We start from the raw sequence: 20,866 nt of genomic DNA, 5'->3' as shown, positions 1-20,866 counted from the left end.
TCTTAAAATGGCGTTTTCATATTAAGGTCAGAGTTAAACACATTGCAATGTCTACTGCTTAACAGGAAGAGACAATCATCGCACCATTATGAAACCTTGTTCAAGCACACTACATGCTTAAATTCAGCTAAGGATTCCAATATAAATTGAAAACTAAGCATTGAAAAAAATAATTTTGATGTGACATTCCCAATAAATGAATAAACATTCAAAAGTCCTCAATTATTGGCACCTCATTGTACAAAATTTTAAGAAGGTGTAAATGTGTAAGTAAAAACGGATCTTAATCCTAACTTGCACTATTCAACATCCAAATGGATCAGTCGAGCAATGTTTTCACTTTTAGACAAGATGGCAAATCTCCATTATAAAAGTTCACGTTCTGTTTTTTTCTTCAGCGAATCAAGCTTGCGAATTGTTGGAATACGTCCAGAATATTCTGGTCTAAGTCGGCAGTGAAAAGAAGGTTTTCCAACGTTGACATGTAGATCTGTACAGTCTCTTTGTGCTGAAAATCAACAGAATGGTTTAAAAGTCACATAAGGTGATGTGGTGCACAGCCTCTATCACAGCCCATCATTTTGCATCAAAGGCACAGGATAAAAGTACCATTTTTATCCTGGGTTGGGGGGGGGGGGGGAAGTCGATAAAGATTGCTTAATCAGATGGCAAACCATGGCCTCTCGTCTGGTTACCAGTCCATGCCAGGTGTGGGATTCGTTAGCCAGTTATTTGTTCCAGTCAGATGCATAGACTTGATCGTGGAAGTCGTATACGGCGGTGAGGAGTCTAGCAATTCTCTCGCACATAATTACCCATTACCCCCTAGGGATTCGAACCTACTCAGAAAAATCAGAGGTGTGATGACGAGGGTATTCCAAATGCTCAGCATGATGTGTCACATCATGCCGAACATCGAAGAGGTTTGCTACCTCAATATCTGATTGGACTGGAAAACATATATTCTTCGGTATGACAAGGACGTTTATACTTTACAGTTGGCAATGTGATATAGATAGGATAAAGTTTTAGATAATGCAATTTAGACATTTTCACAACTATGGCTCATAACTAGCCACAGTAGATCGCTTGAAGCAAGATTAATAAATCTTATCATCATTTTTATCTATGGCTAGGAACCGCACGTTTCAAACCTTAAGATTTTGTTTGCTTTCCTGATTCTGTGATATATTTTGTTGTTTTTACCAATTATTTTATTGTTTGTTAGGGTGATTATAGAATCGAAATATACTTATATAACTGTACTTACCATCAAAAACATTTGTTGTAATCTGTCAATGGTATATTTATACCAAGGTGTATTGAATTCTTTGCCTGAACTTCTGCATCTGACCAGATGATCAGTCAATATCATAATGAATCTCTAAAGAATGAATTTTAAAAAATAACGTAAACCATGAAAAAAAAATATTATAATTTTATGTGTTTGTACAGAAATAGGGGCACTCCAGAAGTATGTGTACCAATATGGAGGTAACTAATTTTGTTAGCCTACTTTACATCAAGTTGTGTAAAGGAACTGAAACCTATATGCAGGGGTTATATTCACTTGGCCAACACAGACAGTCCCCGAACTCGTAATAGAACTAAAATTGTAAATAAAATTATGGCCTAACCCTAACCTGGTGCACATACTACGGGAGTACCGAAATAGGTATACAAGTGATTACAGTTAGACATACATGTAAAAATAATTTCAAGCATCTGTGGGTGTGAGCAGTTTTGCATAATTTTATTAATGACACTTTTTCGTGCCTCTCACTCTAATCAAAGGTATGTACAGAATACAGATAGTCACTGAAATAAAAGACTACTTTTGGTAAGAATGGAATCTTTCCAATTTGACTTTTCCTACCCTATTCATTACATTCTTGATCGAGTGTTGGAAACATGTTTTAATGAGAGATATTTAACCCTGTTTTGCCAGCATAGTAAGTCCAACGCCCACCAAGCCATCGTGCTCTATTGACAAAAATAAACCAATCAGACCGCAAAATATGATCTATTTCTCATGTAGTACCTGGAATATAATCAGGAACAAATTTTTTTGTTGTGCTTTTGCTGTATCAACTTTCTCTCTTATTTTTTCAATATCCTCATCACTTGGAGCAAACAATCCATATGATTTACTTATGTCATTTTCCTCATCTTCGTCATCATCCTGAGAAGGTAACAGGATTCATTTTAATTTGATTGTCTTTTGCACAGTTGTTGGGATAATGGTCTAGTGCAGGGATGAGCAAGAGGCAGCCTGTGGGCCACAACCCGGTCTGTTTATATGGCCCTTCAAAACTCCTATTTTTCTCCATTAGGTATAATATACTAATCCGACAGTTCATGTTTAAAAAGTCGCTCACATGGGTAAACATAAAAATACATATTTTTTCGCTCTTTTCGCTGTGTTAAATTTTTCAGTTTCACCCAGTGCCTTCATTACTCTAAGGTTGAGCGATAGGCGATAGCCGCATTCTCTTCTTTTTGTGTGGCCCAGCTAGATGTCTGAAGTTGGTTATATAGCCCACTGACAAAAAATGTTGCACACCCCTGGCCTAGGGGTAAACCGTTGTTTGTACATTACAAATTACCAATTAGTGAGCTAGCTTCGACAAAATTACCATCCAACTTACAGTTACTTTGGTAAATTTAGCCTTCTCGATCGTATCTTGGAGTTCGATGTTGACTTTCTTAACATGCATGTCCATTTTTCGGATCGCAGAATGCATTATTTCCCAGACATACATCCTGTAGGAACAAAATAACAACTTCCACACATCAGCAACATCAGAACTACCTTACATAATGATACTGAACCCAATATATTAAAATTCCATCACTCTCAAAGATATCTTGTCTTGTTTCCAACCATAGGGAATGATCAAGCTACTTTACTTTTTGTTTTCTGACACAACAAACTTGCATAACAAACTGTGTAAAATAATAATACAAGCCATAAATCAGCAAATACCTTGTGAAATCTGATGCCATGTCTGGTGAGAAAAGCCATTTAGCTACAGCAGCACAATCAACGATTTGTGTTCTGACCATTTTATCAACAAGGACTATGATCATCTGTGGATGATTGTGCCAAACCACATGCAAGACTCTAAGAGCATCAATTTTTCCATTTTCTCCAGATGCAGCCCATTTTAGAAGCTGAAAAAACAAAAAGTCAAATAAACTCGCAGAAAACAATCTAACAGTTAAAATGAGACGACGACGAAATTATATTCAGTAATATTATATTTAGAATAGCCCCGGCATTGAGTGATCATCCGTTTGAATCTTTGGCTGGAGCAAATATAAATAATTTCTAGTCCTATTAAGAAAATACACTTGCCTTGTGAAATTTTGCCAGTGCACTGCAGGAATGACTGAATGATTTCTGAGCAAGATGAAGGAGTGTTTGCAAGAGTGCGTCGAGTCTAATTGGATTATATTTTTCATCATCTGCAATTGAAATTAGATAATATGTTAAATCAATAAATGTATGACCTTGTAAGCATGGCATTTCAGCGCCCTAGTGCAGAATTTTACTGTTGCCTAGTGATTGAAGTGTTTGACCATGCCCAACACCTCACCAAGGTTGTAATAAATAGGTTTCGAACCTGCCAAAGTAAAGCAGTGGCTGAACTGACTGCATGTACAAATCCATGTTTGGAGAGTAGGGCATACAAAATACGTTTTATACACAATATAGATATATTTATGCTGTAGTATAAATTCGAACTTAATACAGTCAGTATTACCTCAGTAGTCAGTTTTGCTTTCAGGTCCATATATTTGAGTATCGCTCTCTTGTCCAATGCTCAAGAGGCAGCCAAGATGCGCGATTCATGTGGCGTCATCTCACTCTGTGGCACTAGCACTGAATTTTCGTTCGAGTACCGCAGCGTTTCAGACTAGAATTCCTTGGTCTACTACCAAATTATTAGAGTATAGAGTCGTTAGACTACAAAGGTTTCAATGTTTATATTCCTACCTGACATATTCGGTGAATTTGGAATTTCTTCTAGTATAAGTTGGAGATCACTTTCCACGGTTTTTTGTTTTATGCAAGCAACTAATCTCTGTGATGCTGTCATTGCAGCTTCTTCCATCTCACTATAAAATCATATAAGTTTGCTAAGATGAATCGAAATGATATTTTTACCTCGATTATGATTAAAACTTACGTAGGATTTTCAATTCTTTCACCATATTTGAAAAAACTGATAGGTTCAGCAGGAAGTAGAGGTCCGAATGTTTCTGGAACATTTTCACATATACGTTGGTGATAAGACAGTCTGAAAGTATTTTAAAGTTTATAAAATTGGTGATAAATTGGAACATTTTACATCTTGGACAGAGAAATTGAATTTTGGCAATACTACGCAATGAAACAGGGGTGTACAACATTTTTGTCGGTGGGCCAAAGACCAACTTCCGGCATCTAGCTGGGCCACACACAAAAAATTGAGTTTTTCCATGTACACAACGAATTACAATAAAAGGCAGCAGGCAAAACGGGGAAAGATTTAACGCAGCAACAAGAGCAAAAAAGGTATGTATTTTTACCCATGTGAGTGACTTTTTAAAAACAAATTGTTGGAATATGATTTTATGCTTGATGGGGAAAATTGAGAGTGTTTACAAGGGGCCACACTAAATAGCTTGGCATGCCGGGTTGTTTCCTGCGGGCCGCCTGTTACACACCTGTAAAGTGCCCAAAATATAGGGTAAAATTGTAACTGGAAAATTTCTGCCCTTATGAACATTTCGGTATTGGAAATTACAGTTCACAGACAAATAAGTATAAATAAACTATAAAATGTTCAATTGTTTTACAAAGAAAAATTGCTGTGCTTATTGCTTTATTAACGTATTAATATTATTCTCAACGTTCAAAATGTTCATAACTTTTATTTCACAAGTTGAGGATCCTGTCCATACCTTAAGCATTTTTCAAGAACTTCTTTAATAAACTTAGGTTTCGGTTGTGCATGATCTTCTTGTAAGCATTCAGACCATTCGTCCCAACTCCAACGAAACTGAAAATTGCTTAAAAAAGAAAATACTTGTTGAATTACATTATACAAGCATCATTTATAGCAGGGAAAGATATACTACGACCCACCAAAGCATTCTGGGAAAAAGATGTGAGATTTTAAAATTATTTTCAATTTTTTTGAACCATGTTAACTATGAATTGTTAAAATAGCATTGTTTTTTAAATCTTTGGTTCAACAATGTCAGTCACCATGAAATTTGATACTATAATAGCAAATGGGAATGGTACCAGAAAATTTCTCTAGTGTCCCTTTACAAAAAGAATTTCAGAATGCAGTCCCTACAAACAACTTCGCCCATTCCGGATTTACTTCAATGCAACTGGTAGATTCCATAAATAGAGAAAAAAAGTAAGTCAGAGTACATGAATTTTGATTTGACACTAATTTGGGGGCTTTCGCTACGAACATACCACTTTACAAGTAGCTACTGATATCTGGCGATACGTACAAAGCTTTATTATTTGAAAGAATCTTTCTGGTTAAGATTGCCGACCCAATTTGTTACACCTTCGATGAGGTGGGGGACATGGGATTTGAACCGGATTTGTGTAATCTCTGAAGCCAACACAATTAAGTCTGACGCTTGAACCACTAGGCCATCGCGTGCCCCCAAATTAAAAAAGATCGAATACACATACATACCAGTATACCACACACTGCATCGAGCTTTTTAGAATACTACCGTACCGTACTTGAAAAACACACAACATACCTGAGATGATGTGAAAACCAATTGATAAATCTATCAATGCAGCTGTAATTCATTGTATCTAGTCTATCAAACAACATTTCAGAAGCAAGTGCAAGCTGTCAATGTCATGTGAGACTAATTAAGGAAATATATTGCACACAAAGTTGATCATATAATAATATCACACAAATGTATTGCCGCCAACATTAACAAATACCGGTATATGTGCAGTTTAGCACTAGCTGGACATCTACCCAAATTATTTTCATAACTCAAATTGCTCTTGTATCTGTATATCTCAATTCTCAATACAAAAAAAATATTGAGGAGAATACATCACGATTTTTTTTACATTCCTATTTCATGTATCTGAAACAAATACCTTGTTAATTAACTGTTCCCATACCCAAATATGACAGTAAAGTAGAAAAGAGGCTGTGGTTCGCCATTACGATTGAGTCATGGTATCGGCTTCCCCGCCCTCCCGGGATAAACATAAAAAGGTACTCCCGTAGTATGTGTACCAGTTTAGGGTTAGGCCAAAAATTTATTCCAATTTTCCTCTTTTTAGTTCTTTTATGAGCCCAGGGACTGTTTGTGTTAGCCAAGTAAATATATCTCCTGCCCATAGGCTTCCGTCCCTTTAATCAAGGGACATACACATACTTCTGGAGCACCCATAAAAATCCTATATGAGAAATGCAAACAAGAATTGGAAAAAATACATAACACATAAAGGATACAACTTGAGGCATAGCACTTGGTTGCAGCTTGCACAACTCAATAAATTCTGATGTGAAAAAAACATCAGGGTAACTGGGAGATGGCAGACGAAATAATTCTCCAAATAAAACTTCAATGATCATATGACCAATTGGTACTTTGTCTTTCCCAGGAACTATCAGCAGACGAGTTGCACTAAGTATTGAAAAAAAAACTATGATTAGTGGTGTAATTTAAAAGAGTGAAATAGCTGTTTGGGAAAAAATCAATAAGTATTACATTTTCTATAAATTATCTTAGAGAATAGCAAATTAGGTACTCTTGTAGTATGCGAACCATCATGGCGGACACCGGAACATAGTATGTGTACCAGGTTAGGGTTAGGCCATAATTTCAGGTAAAAATACTACGGAAGTCACTAGGCTAGTCCCCGAACTCGTAATAGTGCTAAAATGGGGAAAATTGGAATAAAATTATGGCCAACCTTAACCCGGTACACATACTACATTCCGGTGTTCGCCATCTCGGTTCGCATACTACAGGAGTACCGCAAATTATAGTATGAAAACAAGGAGTTTGCATTCTTGAAGTGGAATAATTTGTTTTTGAACAGAAATGTTTTGTTCAAATATTTTGAGCAGAAATGATACTTTTCAATTTAATATTTTAATGCTTGTATATAAGCAAAAAATCTAATATCGTGTAGACTCTTTCTGCATGTGGCAATGTGTCAAAACCTACCATTCTTTTTTATCCAATCTATGCGTTTTGATTGTTTGTGTCAGATATTCCTCAATTAACCATCTCTCTATTGAATGATTACCAGGAATGAGTGGACCCTTAAATTGACAACAAAGAATATATTAATAATAATTATAATTTAATGGCAAACATCCGCCTGTTTTTTTTTTCAAGTAAATTTTCCAATTAGAATTAACGAATACTCACTAAAAATGAAATTTTCTAATACCTCATAATAATAAATCTATCCTCTTCAGCTTTAAATTCTTTTTAAATTTAATTTCTAATATTAATTTAAAAATTCTGAGATAAATTTGTATATTTAAAAGTTTAAAGTTAGATTTTAATAAAAGTTCAATCAGGCTGATGGGCATCTTCTGTAGGAATGGTCATACCAAGGAGCTGCAGCCATTCTGGTTGCAAACCATCCCCTCAGTCCTGCTTATCACATTGAAATTCATAAAGTGAAACACAATCCTTAATAAATACAGTCAAATCATTTGACATGATAAGTCTCCCCAAATGGTATCTGTAAATTAGGTCTATTTGTAGGTAGTCAACAGACAAAAGTGGGGCCATGTTCACAACATGACATAAGTACTTCTAGTTACTTAGAAGATGCCATTTCAGCGATTGTAGCTATACTTTGGCTTTGACGTGATTGTGAGGTGGTAGTGACGTAATCTTTGGATGACGGCGTCAGATAGGAGTTAGGAATAGCATATGCAAAAATGGTTGTGCCACGCCAAATAGAAGAATTTACGGCATTTAGTGAACATGCGGCCAAAAGTGTATCCCACTTTCACCTATAATATATTTTTACTTTATTTCCTAGCTAAGAAAAATATCAAAGAATACAAAAATCACCTCGATACTGTAAAAAAGACATTACATAAACTTACTTCAGGGCAATCAGTATAATCAAACATTCTAAAAACAACTTTAGGCATTGGATAGGAAGACACTCCCTCAGTATGTGGTGGTGGAACAAATGTAGGAATGTTGTGTTGTAACGATGAAGACAGAATACCATCGAATGCTCGATAAGGACGGGGAATCAACTCTTCAGCCCAGCTGTCATCAGATAGTTTTACAATCTGTGCCCACAAGCACTCAAGGTACTGAAAAAATCAAAATTCAAAAATTTCTGTTAATTAAGTAGTGAAGTATCAGTTTAGATCAGTTTTTCCCCAAGTTGATTGACTGTGGACCAAAATTAGAAGCGGAATGATATTTGCAGGCCTGGAAAGTGGCGATACTGGTACATATAATTAAGATACCAGTATAATTGAATTTTTACGAATATACACATGCTTAGACTTTGATAATGACGCAACAATTGGCAAAATATCTAGAACACAAGAAGAAAAAAAATATAAAGTGGTGAACTATTTTACTCAAGTTACGCTGGCCGTAACAGCCGAAAGCAGGAGACAAATAAAAAATACTGTCGACTCATACATTAAAGTTAATAAAACAAGTTTTATGGCACATATTCCACTCTGATTTTGTAAGTAAATTGCAAACAATACATGCTAAGGTTGACCCTAGTGATCACAATCCATTGCGAGGCAAAATATTGAAAAGAATTGACATCCCTTTAACAATAAATGCCTATGATCTCACCTCTTCTTGTGGATGTGGTTCATCTGACGACCAGACTCTCAAGAAACTGTGATGGATTTTTTTTCTTTTCCTAGTGATGTATTCATGCAAGGCAGATAAAACTTGATTTAATTCTGTTGACCTCTGATCTTGTAACAAAGCACCAACCCATGGCAGAGAAGTTAATATGGAATATGCATACCTGGAATAGTGAACGTATATTTGTTAATTTTATTTAATAAAAGATACAGCCAAAGGTAGCAATTTAATAATATGCTGAAAATGAATCAACTAAGTGAAAAATTATAAAATAGAAATTCAAGTTATTTAAAAATTGTTTTACTATTCAGAACTCAATCACATAGATACCGATTTTAGGTCTAAATAAGCATATCTACGCCCAATATAATGTTTTAACTTTTAATAATTTTGAAGTAAAATTGTGAAACCAACATATAACATAGTAAAAAACATCAAATGAATAAATATTAAATTACTTAGTTTTGGATATATCATTGCCAGCTGATGTGACTTCTGGCTTCGCTAATATTTGTCAAATTTGATCTTACCTGTCTACCTTATTTTGGATATTTACTTTTCTTTATTTTGGATATATATATGTTCCATCCACATATTTTCAATGTGTTTTTCGAATTATACATACTTTCGCTCTACTATCTGTTATTTGTAGCTTATTGTTAATTAGTTATTTTTGAGCTGGGGCGCGATACTTGACAAATTCTGAAAAGGGGGTCCGGCTTAAGAACCACTGATGTAAAATACTCACCAATCTCTGCGAGCTTGAGGAACATCTTCTTCTCTAATTACAGTAAATAAATTTTCGTAAAATCCAAACAATGATTCAGGAGTAACCATGTGGCAATTGACAAGATCTGCAATAAACTTCACCTGAAATTGAAATACAAAATTTTAGGAACGTCGACAATAGCAAACAGTATACTATCATGAAGTATCTTCTGTGTCTGCAATGTAGAAAGTTTTATACAAACACGAGAAACATCAACTATATTTGGAAATTTATAATGCTCTGGCCTCTGGGTGATTGGTACGCATGACCCCTTTTTTCATAACTAACGGCACCATCTTAGTTAGATTCTACATGTTCTAAATCAGGGGTGTGCAACCTTTAATAATAGAGAAGGGCCAGATACAAATAACTGGGTAAAACTGCGGGCCGCACCTTTATTTAACATAAGCTGTCTAGTAGTTGCAAGCACAAACATTTTGGTTGTTGATCTCATGACATTCGTTGCTCGCTACGCACAAGCAAGCTGTTAGGACACGGTAACTTCAAAGGCATAAATAATACTAAGATACCACTACTACTGCATACTACTAAGATACCACTGCAGAATGAATATATATACTTACAACATGTCGAGCATCATCGTACTGATTAGCATTTAACAATCTTTTTAATTCACGAACCATCATTTCAATAAAATCCCCCCCACAATTGTAATTTCGAACATTTAGCAAACCAACAAGAGTTGTGTATATCGTACATTTTTCTGGAAGTTGATAAGAGCTGAAATACAAAATGTAGATGTAAAAATATAAATAAATAAATTTATATTTTAAGGGAATTTTTAACTGTCTGTATGATTCCTTGTTTTTTTTCATCATAATTCATTGATCATACCTCTGTAGGTTATTTAAAAACCTATATAAAAACATATATTCCCTTTTAATTCAAGAGCCCACGACCTGGCTTTGAGCAAAAAACACTCCAAAAATTAATACCAATGTATAAAAGGAAGTAATGGCTGAATTTACATTAACATAAATTTTCCTTTTATATGTGCTGTTATATGTTTTATTCATTTTTTAAGAATTACTCATTCTAAATGCAACCTAAAGTGCTCATTTGAATATAAATATTATACCAGAATATATAATATATGGCAATCACTAATCACATTTGGGTCCCAAATAAAACTGAAACTGCAAACTTTTAGGTTCATAAATATGAAGAAAATTTACATTTACTAAAAAAATCACATATAAAAAATAAAAAAAGTACCATAAAACTAAAATCCTTAAAATTTGAGGTTTGAAGTTTGGTAGATCTGCTTCAAGTACAACCGACAATCCTTCCAAATTGCTTTCCAAGGATGAACTGCTTTTTTCTCCAACTCTACAAATTAATGATTCAAGTCTCTTCTCAATTTCCTCAGAACTTTCCGTAGTCTTTCTTCTCTTTGAGAGATTTCCACCACTTGCTTCAGCTGGATATAATACATAATTTATTGATAGTCTAGGATTCGAAAATATTCTAATAACATTTGAAAATATTGGAACATTGTTATTCAAATTTAGCAGAATTTGCCACTTTATGAAATTTTTTGCGAGATTATACGATATAGGCAGGCAGTCCTATTTGTATAAATGCAGAAATGAGTACACATGTACACGGATAGTCCTATACCTGCGTCGAATAAAATGTGGTTTGTGAATCGGACATGCTGTCGCTAAAAACACACAATTATGTGAAATATTTTGATATGTGAACAAATGTCCAATGAGATGCCAGGATGCAAAATTATACGGAAAAATTGAACGATTCTCTGTCAGTAAAATCTTCTAAGACCACTATATAAAAGAATAAAGTGTGTAATGGGAGGAATGTTTTTACATTTGTAGTGCTCATTTTAGTAGTTAAACCTGTATACTGAAATAACAATCAATACGATACCTTCATCTTCTGATGACGCGTCCCTTGCATCATGAGGTCTTCTTCTTGACATTTCAACCGAAGGATAGAAACAAATCTCAAGTTTTTTTAGTTATACATTGACTAAATTCTTAAATTTGACTTTCTGAAGTACTGGTACCGGTACTACAGTACTATACAGAAATGACAGAATAAGAAGCTTTTGAAGTAATGTCTCTGTGAAAATTCAAAGTTAACATTCTGACATTAGGTCTCTGTGGGGCATTCGAAGGGATTATTGGAATAGCAGGTCAGCCTACTTGTTTAGCAAATAAATACGGTCAAATTTATTTAAAAGGTTAAAATCAAAATATATTTTTAAAATCATTATTTCTGAATTATAAATCAATTAATTATCAATCATTGATTTCGGTAGTCATAACATACAACTAACATAAAAACGTAAAAGTACACGCCCGCCCATCAAAAAAAATAATAATACAAGCATACAAAAAACACGATTCAGAATCGGGCAAAGCTTCCACATTGCTGAAGGGATCTATGGACAACTTATAACAAAATTTTGTTGGATAAACTTAATGTAGTTAATAAACTTCTAACGACTTCTTCCTTCCAATTATGGTAATTGCAGAATTGAGAGATCACTAGAATTTGGTTATTCTAACAATAAATATTGTAAAAATCTGCTGAATTGACTGATTGAGATACTGCTGTACTGAGCTAAAAGTCTCACACTATTATTTTTTTTGATGGGATAATCTAATAAGTAGCCTATAATATATAAGTACAGAAGTATAAGTTTTTAGTCTATATAATGAAACATAACTAAAAGTACTGAAGTATATAACCAGGCGAACAGTCATAAAATAAATAATCCGTTATTAATTTTTCACATGTCAGTATGTCTATTGCATCACCAATTTTTAGTATATTGAGTTATAATATGTACGGTACAATAAAAGTGAAAAATTAAATATATTCAGATATTAGACATGTTCATTTTTATACTAGTCAATTTATACACACTTGATTCATAGTTTAAATACAATTTCTAAGTAGACTATTTCAAATTCCCTGACAAAATTGGGTAATTTTCTATTTTTTTCAATGTTGAGTCTGTAAGTGATTGCAGTTTTTATTTGTTTGATAACTAGGTGCTGATCAGGGGGGATACCGTACCTTCGAATATAACAGAATTTCGTTGTATCCATATTTTATACCGGTATCTAGTATTTTATTTTTATTGAGAGAGAGAGAGAGATTTATTTTCGTCAACCAGAAAAAAAAAACAGTCATAACAATAAATAATGGTAACAATATATACACTTTTTTCGGTATAGACTGGAAGGAGCGATACGACCATGCGGTCATCGGAGTCAGCTCCCTCCAAGTTTACGCTGATTAGTTCACAGTAAAATATGACTATTTGAAGTGGTTAAAATTCATGAAACAAAATTTGAAAGAAAAGAAAAAAAAAAACGAACAAAACAAAAAAATGGACTAAGCAATTGTTCGTGTTAACATCTATATATACAAACAAACAATTTGAATAAACATGGTAATACAGAAAAGTTATAAAACTAACAAAATAAATGTGGTATGATGCAACTAAGAAGCCCATTACTATTTTTCATTTGAAGAAATATTGCATTCATTTTGGACTGGGAGAATAATTTATGAAGGGATATTACAAGCATTCGTCATGGATACATATTTGGAAAATATATGTAAGCGGGATCGGGATGCTATTTATCGTTTTGATATTACATGTGATGTTGTTATCTAATTTACCTAAATTGCCTGCAATTGGGCTACAAATTTCAATAGCCATCGACATGTGATGATTAAAAACAAAATGAGAAAATAAGAGAAGGGCTGAGGCGCATTATACAAATTGAACAAAAAAAATATAATTATTTTAGCAAAGTAAATTTTTAAAAGATAAGATTTGTCTTTGAGAAATGAAACAGTTTGAACGAATAATCAACTATTACACAGACTATTATTTGAAAGCGAGGTCTAAGTCCCATGAATAAAAAACAAATTTGGCTATTGGACTACTACACTCAAATGTAATGTTGGACACATAACAATTGTTTGAGTGAGTAAGCGGTAAGCCTCACATATAAAAATAAGTTTCCGGAGATAAACAAAATGGTACTCATAGTCATGTGAATATAATATTGGGAAACAATTGTATAAAGAGTGGAATCAGCCTTATAACAAGAAAGAATTTAGACAGATGGGTGACTAATACCCACAAATACATATATAAGTACCAATTTATAAACTATTATATGCCCCAAATGTGAAACAATTTTGGTAATCTTAATATCGAGTGGAAATTTGGATAAATAAACATTATTTGAAATAGAGAGGGTCAGCCTCTCAAATGCACAAAATAGACCTCAATATAAAGAATATGGCAAGGGTTCAGCCTCAAAATTAGATGGCAGTTATTGCAAATACACCAATGGTTCTCATAATATAAATATGAATAAATAAACTATTATTTGAATCAGCAAGGGTTTGCCTCAAAATTAGATGGCAGTTATTGCAAATACACAAATAGTATTCAATATATAAATATGAATAAATAAACTATTATTTGACTTAGCAAGGGTTTACCCCAAAATTAGATGGCAGTTATTGCGAATACACAAATAGTATTCAATATATAAATATGGATAAATAAACTATTATTTGACTTAGCAAGAGTTTGCCCCAAAATTAGATGGCAGTTATTGCGAATACACAAAAAGTATTAAATATATAAATATGGATAAATAAACTATTATTTGACTTAGCAAGGGTTTGCCCCAATATTAGATGGCAGTTATTGCAAATACGCAAATAGTATTCAGTATATAAGTACGGAGAAATATACTATAATTTGAATCAGCAAGGATTTGCCTCAAAATTAAATGGCAGTTTTGGCGAATACATAAAACAGTACTCAAAATATAAATAGGATAAATAAACTATTATTTGAATCAGCAAGGGTTAGCTTCAAAATTAGATGGCAGTTATTGCAGATACACAAATAGTACTTAATATATAAATATGAAGAAATAAACTATTATTTGAATCAGCAAGGGTTAGGCTCAAAATTAGATGGCAGTTATTGCAGATACACAAATAGTACTCAATATATAAATGTGGAAAAATAAACTATTATTTAAATCAGCAAGGGTTAGGCTCAAAATTAGATGGCAGTTTAGATTAGATTGCAAGGGCACCAATGGTGCTCATAATATAAATAGCCTATGGATAAATAAACTATTATTTGATTATTTGATTGGCTCACCCAATGAGTTAGAGAGAGAGAGAAGGTTTATTTCATTTTGTCAAACCAAGAAAACAATTTATGCACACATAAACAAATATCAAAAAAAAAGTTTTCGGTATAGGCTATGACTGGGGGGCAACGATACGACCTTTGGGGGTCATCAGAGTCAGTTGCCACCCAATTATATTAAATAAGAATAAAAATGAGTGATTTAAATAAATAGCCTATGCAAAAAAAGAATAAATGTCTAAACAAAATAAGTCCCTATTCCTTTGAATTCCTAATCCATTTGTTGAAATTGATTTTCATAGTTTTTTCAGTTTGTTTCATCAGTGATTATTAGTTCACAATATTCTGAGTCTAACGAAGTAAACGCCGCAACCCAGACTGGCAGATTCCATGACAATGCACGCCCGAGGGCGCTAGCGCTCCGCAAAAATGCACGCGAGTGGAGTCAATTTTGCACGCCGAAAATTTGCAATTGCTCACCAATGAAACCGGGTAAAATCAGTAATATATATATTTACGGTCAAAATAGCTTTTAAATCAAAAATCGAGTAGGCTAATAATTGAGTCCCACCGAGTGTTTATGTTACACAAGTTTGACGCCCGAACAACACCGGTACCCGTTCGTGTCTTTGTCTTTTTTATTTTGAATATATGTTTGTGTTGAATGTGGGTAAACTGGCGCATGTATATTTACGTATATTAAAACTTTATAAAGGCTTTGTCAGTTTTCCCCGATTTTCCCAATCTTCTCTGTGTTAATTGTTTGTATTTTGTGTATGATTTTTTTGTGGAAAAATTAAAATGTATGCCAACAAATCGTAGCTCCACGATCGATTGTTGACTACATGGTAGCTTGCAAGATTCGGCTTGATCGAAAAATGCGTAGCAAAAACGACTTTATTTCATAATTGCTTGGTGGTGTGGCGCATCGTGTTGAATGATAGGTGTTAATAATGTCTTAGTTATATGTTACGGTCAACGGTTATATGTCAACTGAATACGCTTACACTTTTTTATTACACCAGCGCAACACACAACATAAGATGCTTACAGCAACAGAACATATTAGAGAGTGACGCAACTGCGACACGTTAGCACCAGACACATAGCTCAATCAATTATTATGGACGTTACTCGACAATGCATTATTAGCCATCATCAACAATAGGAATTCGGTTAATATAATTATGTGCGAGTAGATTGCTGGACTCCTCGCCGACGCTAGTCAGTTACGACTTCCCCCACCAGCGAAGTATAGAAATAATGTTAGGGGGTTAAAGGTCAAGCGTCAATTCTCCTCTGATATAACGTATTTTTTATTCAATAAATTTAAGCGGATGTACTAAACAGTATCTAAAGTGGCAAAAACACTCTCAAAACTAATGACAAAGTATAGAAATAATGTTTGAGGGTCAATGGTCAACTGTCCATTTTGCTCTGATTCAACGTATGTTCTATCCAATAATTTTACGCGGGTGTACTAAACAGTATCTAAAGTTGTAAGAACACTCTCGAAATTAATGACATAGTATAAAAATGATGTTTGAGGATCAAAGGTCAAACGTTCTGCTCTGATTCAACGTATTTTTTATCTAGTACTTTTACACGGATGTACTGAGCAGTATCTAAAGCCAAAGTCAGTTGCACGCGGGCACAGTCGTTTTGCACACAGTAATCTTTGATTGTACGCCGGGAATTCTGATTTGCATGCGGGAATTTCTGATTGCACGGCCAATTTCTGGTGAAAAAGGGCAAGAAATCCAGACTGGGCCGCAACTGCTTCATCTGCTGGGATAACGACAAACAAAATGTGATGTGGAATCTAAGCCTTAGATTCTGAGGCAAGCATTTCAGTGTGCTTCTCTCTCATGTCTGCGAGATCAATTGAAGGCTCTCTGGGTTCGAACAGAGCCATTCCGATAGACTTTCAACTTTTCCGAGGCGCTCAATGCATTTCCTATTATGGGATTTGACAGAAATCAATTTATTGCGTCGATTTTTCTTGCATTATATTCGCCTGATCTTAATTCGTATCTTATTAAGTATGAAACGCTTATAGATCCCAGTCCACCATTCTGTGCTAATTTTGGCTTTTTTTACAATTTGCAAAAGTCGTGGTCTCGTGGACGAAAAATATGGCCAATTTACCAGTCAAAGGCGAATATTAACAACCACAGAACATTACCCAATGTGGCTTATTGTAATCGCTTTCCATTTTCATGTAGTCAGCCATATTTTATCGTCTGACTCCATTTTTATGTAGCGATTTTAATGCCATTGCGTGGCCTGGCTCTGTGGTACTCGATCCATACATATATATATAGAACTAGAGCGCGCTTCGGTCTTGTTCTGCGAGATCAACTGAAGACTTTATGAGATAAGTCGTAAACAATTGTTTACACTTATATATATTGTGTAATCCCCCAAACAACCGCATTTCATCAGGAACGAGATCCACATCAGGCTCTAAATTCCTAACTCGAATATAATTGCATTTGAATATCCAGAAAGTGGTACATGTAGGCTACCAGTGCAGATGGTCAGTCAAATACATAAATGGGTGACAAATAGTTTTATGGCTAATAGCAAAATAATACCAATCTAAATCTGGGAACAATCCCCTAAAATGTAAAGCTGGCGAGCATACTACTGTTGTATAGTATGAGCAGTTGATGAAAATGAAAAAAAAAATAAAATTAGGATGTCCAAAACGAATTGAATATTCAAACATATTAGAAGTTTATTATATTCGATATTGTAGATTCTTTAATTTTAGTAAAATTTTGAAATATTTGAATTTGCAAAATTGTCGATTTTTAGACCTAAATTTGGCACCAACCAAGCAAAGCACTGGTTCATCAAATGCATGCGAATGAGACGCGAGAAAAATATTCTAATATGTGTTAGAAATATATATATTACAAATATATTACTATTACAAATATATATGATGAAAGTAAAAATATACAGAACATTGTAATGTTCCGTTCTTCACATGAAGCACTCTGTCTCGGGGACTTTAACCTCCATGATTTCACATGCTTGCGCAACTGATATGATTGCTCGTGACGCTCAAATCATTTTTACTGCTTCTAAATGCTGTAATCTGATGCCTAATTTTTGTAGATGTGCCAGTATCGGTCGTCATGAAGCACATCGTTTAATTTTTTTTTTGCGGTGTCCACTTCTGCTTTACAATTGAATGTAGCTTTCTTTTTGTCATCGATTTTGTTCTTCGACCTGCGAATAATTCAGATAACTATGTTCAGATGAGTTGGTGGAGGCAAGAGGGTTGAAAGAAAACCAACCTTGCACATCATATACGCTAGCAAGATTATGATACAGATAACTGTATACTGCAATACCACTTGTTGAAATTAGCAATTTGGTATAAATGACACTTACCAGAACCTAAAGACAAGTATACGCTTCTTCTGTAAAAATTTTGCCTATACATTAACTTATGAAACCATGAATGTTTTTTTGCATCCATATGCGGAGCACTGAGTAACAACATATACGAAAAAGCAGGCCAAAACCAAGGAGCAGCATGAAGTCGGCTTGGAAGCATAAATGTCAAAATGGCGGCGATCAATAGATCCTGCAATAAGACAACACAAAACAAGAATGAAGATCGTTCCACATATATTTCCACTTCAGCGATTTCAAGCAATTTCGCGGCACTGGTGATAGGATAGGATTTTCATATTTATTCCGGGGCAAAGAAAACCGATGAAACGACTTAAAATACGACGAAATTCGATAGGACGGATTAATCATATGGCGAGCCACGATCTCGCGTCTGGTTACCACTTTATTCCGGTTATGGGATTTGTAAGCCAGTTATTTTTTTTACAGGTGTATAAGACACAACAGTTTGCAAGAAGTATTGGGTTGCGTACAAATCACATTGAACCAAAAAGAACCAATAGTTTCCATGGTTTTTATTTTTTATTCAAACAAACGTAAAACGGCGGTTTGTTGTTTGTTCATAAAAGTTAGGGACCTCCTGAAGTATGCGCACCATGATGGCGCACAACCTGAACCCAGGTTGTGTACCAGGTTAGGGTTCAGATCATGCGACATCTTGGTGTGCATACTTCAGGAGTACCAAACTCAGTACCGATACTGATTTGAGAAAAGGCGATAAAGCCTAAAGCACAAACGAACAATCTGAGCATATTATTGACGGTGTGCCTTATGGTCCGTAAATACTGTAATATATGAATTTCTGGACAATCTTGGAATTGAAGAAGTGTGCTGAAGGCCTACTTTACGACGTCAAACTTGTTCAGTGACGTGAGACATTTATGAGGTACTTAGCATTTTGTGCTTGCTATAGAAATTGAAATAGGTAATATATGGCGCATTTAGACCTCCTGAAGTGTGCGCACCAAGATGGCGCACAACCTGAACTCAGGTTGTGTACCAGATAAGGGTTCAGATTGTGCGATATCTTGGTGGTACTTCAGGAGTACCACGCATTTTAGTCAAGAAATATCGACTTGAAATTATTTTCGGGGATTAGGAAGCATCTGAAGACAATATGACAATATGAGGTCAATTTGCTTATTTAGGACTGTCTGTCTTTTTCGTTGACTTTTTTTGGTCTGCTCAAATTTGATAAACTTTTACAAGCGAAGCTGACGGACATGACTTACCATACACAGCGATACCTTGAACTGCAAATGCGAAGCAACGACTTGGATGGACCAACTGATTGATAAAGGAGTCAATAGCGATTGACGGATTATATTACATATTCCCATGAATCAAAATGAAACAGCATAATTTTGAGTGATAAATCGGATCACATACGACGCAGAAGAGTTAATTTTGAAAGAACAGAAAATAATAACCTTACAGCTATTACTTTCATTATAAGTTCTGAAATGCTGATCAATCAGTTAGATGCGAAAAAGGCAATTGATCCCAACAACACCGATTTAACAAAAAGTTCCATATGGACATTTCGCGTTGTATTATTACTTATTATTTATGCATATTTTGGGGAGTGTATTTCGCTGGTAATAAAGATTTACGCTGTCGGTGTGTGCTTCGATAAACGGTCGGGTGCGGTTTCTTTGGTTATATGTGTTATGACTAGGAACAAAAAACTGATAAACATTCTTTACAGCTGATCTGGACCAAAATCGAATGATACGTTGAAGGGCGAATAATCATATTTTATATTCTTGGAATAAATACGGGGAAATCCGATTTTTTCATGGGATCTCCAAGTACTGAGGTAGTACCAAGTATCTGAAGTAGTACTGCGCTGGCAAGCACGCGTGCTGCAACGCCTTATATACGCCCACTATCATGACGTAAGCGGAGCAGCCTATTAAACCAGATTTGACAAGATGTAACTGGTCGTGCGTATAACTAAGCATGCTAACATTTTTTCAAATTGGGTATTATGAATGATCTCGCATGGCTAGAAATGAAGTTAGATCAGTATTTTGATAAAAAAGCGTAAGCCTGTTGTAATGGTTGAAAATCTGGGAGCTGAGATACTGTTCGCGTTTGCAAGATTACCAAGCCAGGCTTGTTGAAGCGTTTGTGTTTTAATTTAGTGTAAGTTACATTGTGGAGAAGGGACAATATTGCCAAAGCAACGTAGTGCAGATTCTCATGAAATGCATAAAACTCATTGACGTAACACAAAAACATATCAAATCTAAAATACATGAATGCGAAACATCAATATATTTTTGTTCGCAAAGAAACGGAGAATGTTACCGTAAATGTAACACAACAGCCAAATCCCAAATAAATCTATTTGAAAAGCACAATATTTGTGACAGATATGTGATGTGTAATAGCAACCGTAATTGTTTCTGATTCATTGCTACTGATGTTTTTCTGTAGCAGTTTCGTAGAGTGTGTGCAATCAGCATTTCTGTGGGTTAAGCCTAATGTGGCTAACATGCATTACGCGACTTGCAGCAGGGTAAAAGAAAAAACTAGTCAGAGTTACACAAATATATATGTGGCAAATTTTTAAAATGTATATTCAAAGTGACTTCTCGTACGTTTATAGG

General features: G+C 34.6%; 1 protein-coding gene across 1 annotated transcript; it reads right to left on the bottom strand.

Annotated features, from left to right (window-relative positions):
* LOC120329545 (nuclear cap-binding protein subunit 1-B-like) lies at window positions 1–11,719 on the bottom strand. The gene is made up of 18 exons (XM_039396195.2): window positions 11,546–11,719; window positions 10,874–11,078; window positions 10,222–10,378; window positions 9,617–9,738; window positions 8,851–9,031; window positions 8,127–8,345; window positions 7,225–7,322; window positions 6,504–6,678; window positions 5,782–5,876; window positions 4,951–5,058; window positions 4,194–4,304; window positions 4,001–4,122; window positions 3,359–3,468; window positions 2,987–3,174; window positions 2,649–2,763; window positions 2,042–2,182; window positions 1,271–1,384; window positions 1–508 (listed from the first exon to the last, which is right to left on the bottom strand). Exons 1-18 carry the CDS (start codon window positions 11,595–11,597, stop codon window positions 395–397), a joined length of 2,427 nt encoding a protein of 808 aa, XP_039252129.1. The 5' UTR covers window positions 11,598–11,719; the 3' UTR covers window positions 1–394.
* Between the last annotated feature and the right edge of the window lie 9,147 nt (window positions 11,720–20,866).

Source organism: Styela clava, chromosome 12 (assembly GCF_964204865.1).
Source record: "Styela clava chromosome 12, kaStyClav1.hap1.2, whole genome shotgun sequence".
NCBI lineage: Eukaryota > Metazoa > Chordata > Ascidiacea > Stolidobranchia > Styelidae > Styela > Styela clava.
This window is presented reverse-complemented; position numbering and strand designations above follow the sequence as displayed.

Coding starts and splice junctions, on each gene's coding strand:
- LOC120329545 (XM_039396195.2), bottom strand. CDS start 11,597: ATGTCAAGAAGAAGACCTCATGATGCAAGGGACGCGTCATCAGAAGAT. Junction 7,323..8,126: donor ATTATACTGATTGCCCTGAA/GTAAGTTTATGT, acceptor TGTCAATTTAAG/GGTCCACTCATTCCTGGTAA. Junction 2,764..2,986: donor ATGGCATCAGATTTCACAAG/GTATTTGCTGAT, acceptor TTGTTCCTACAG/GATGTATGTCTGGGAAATAA.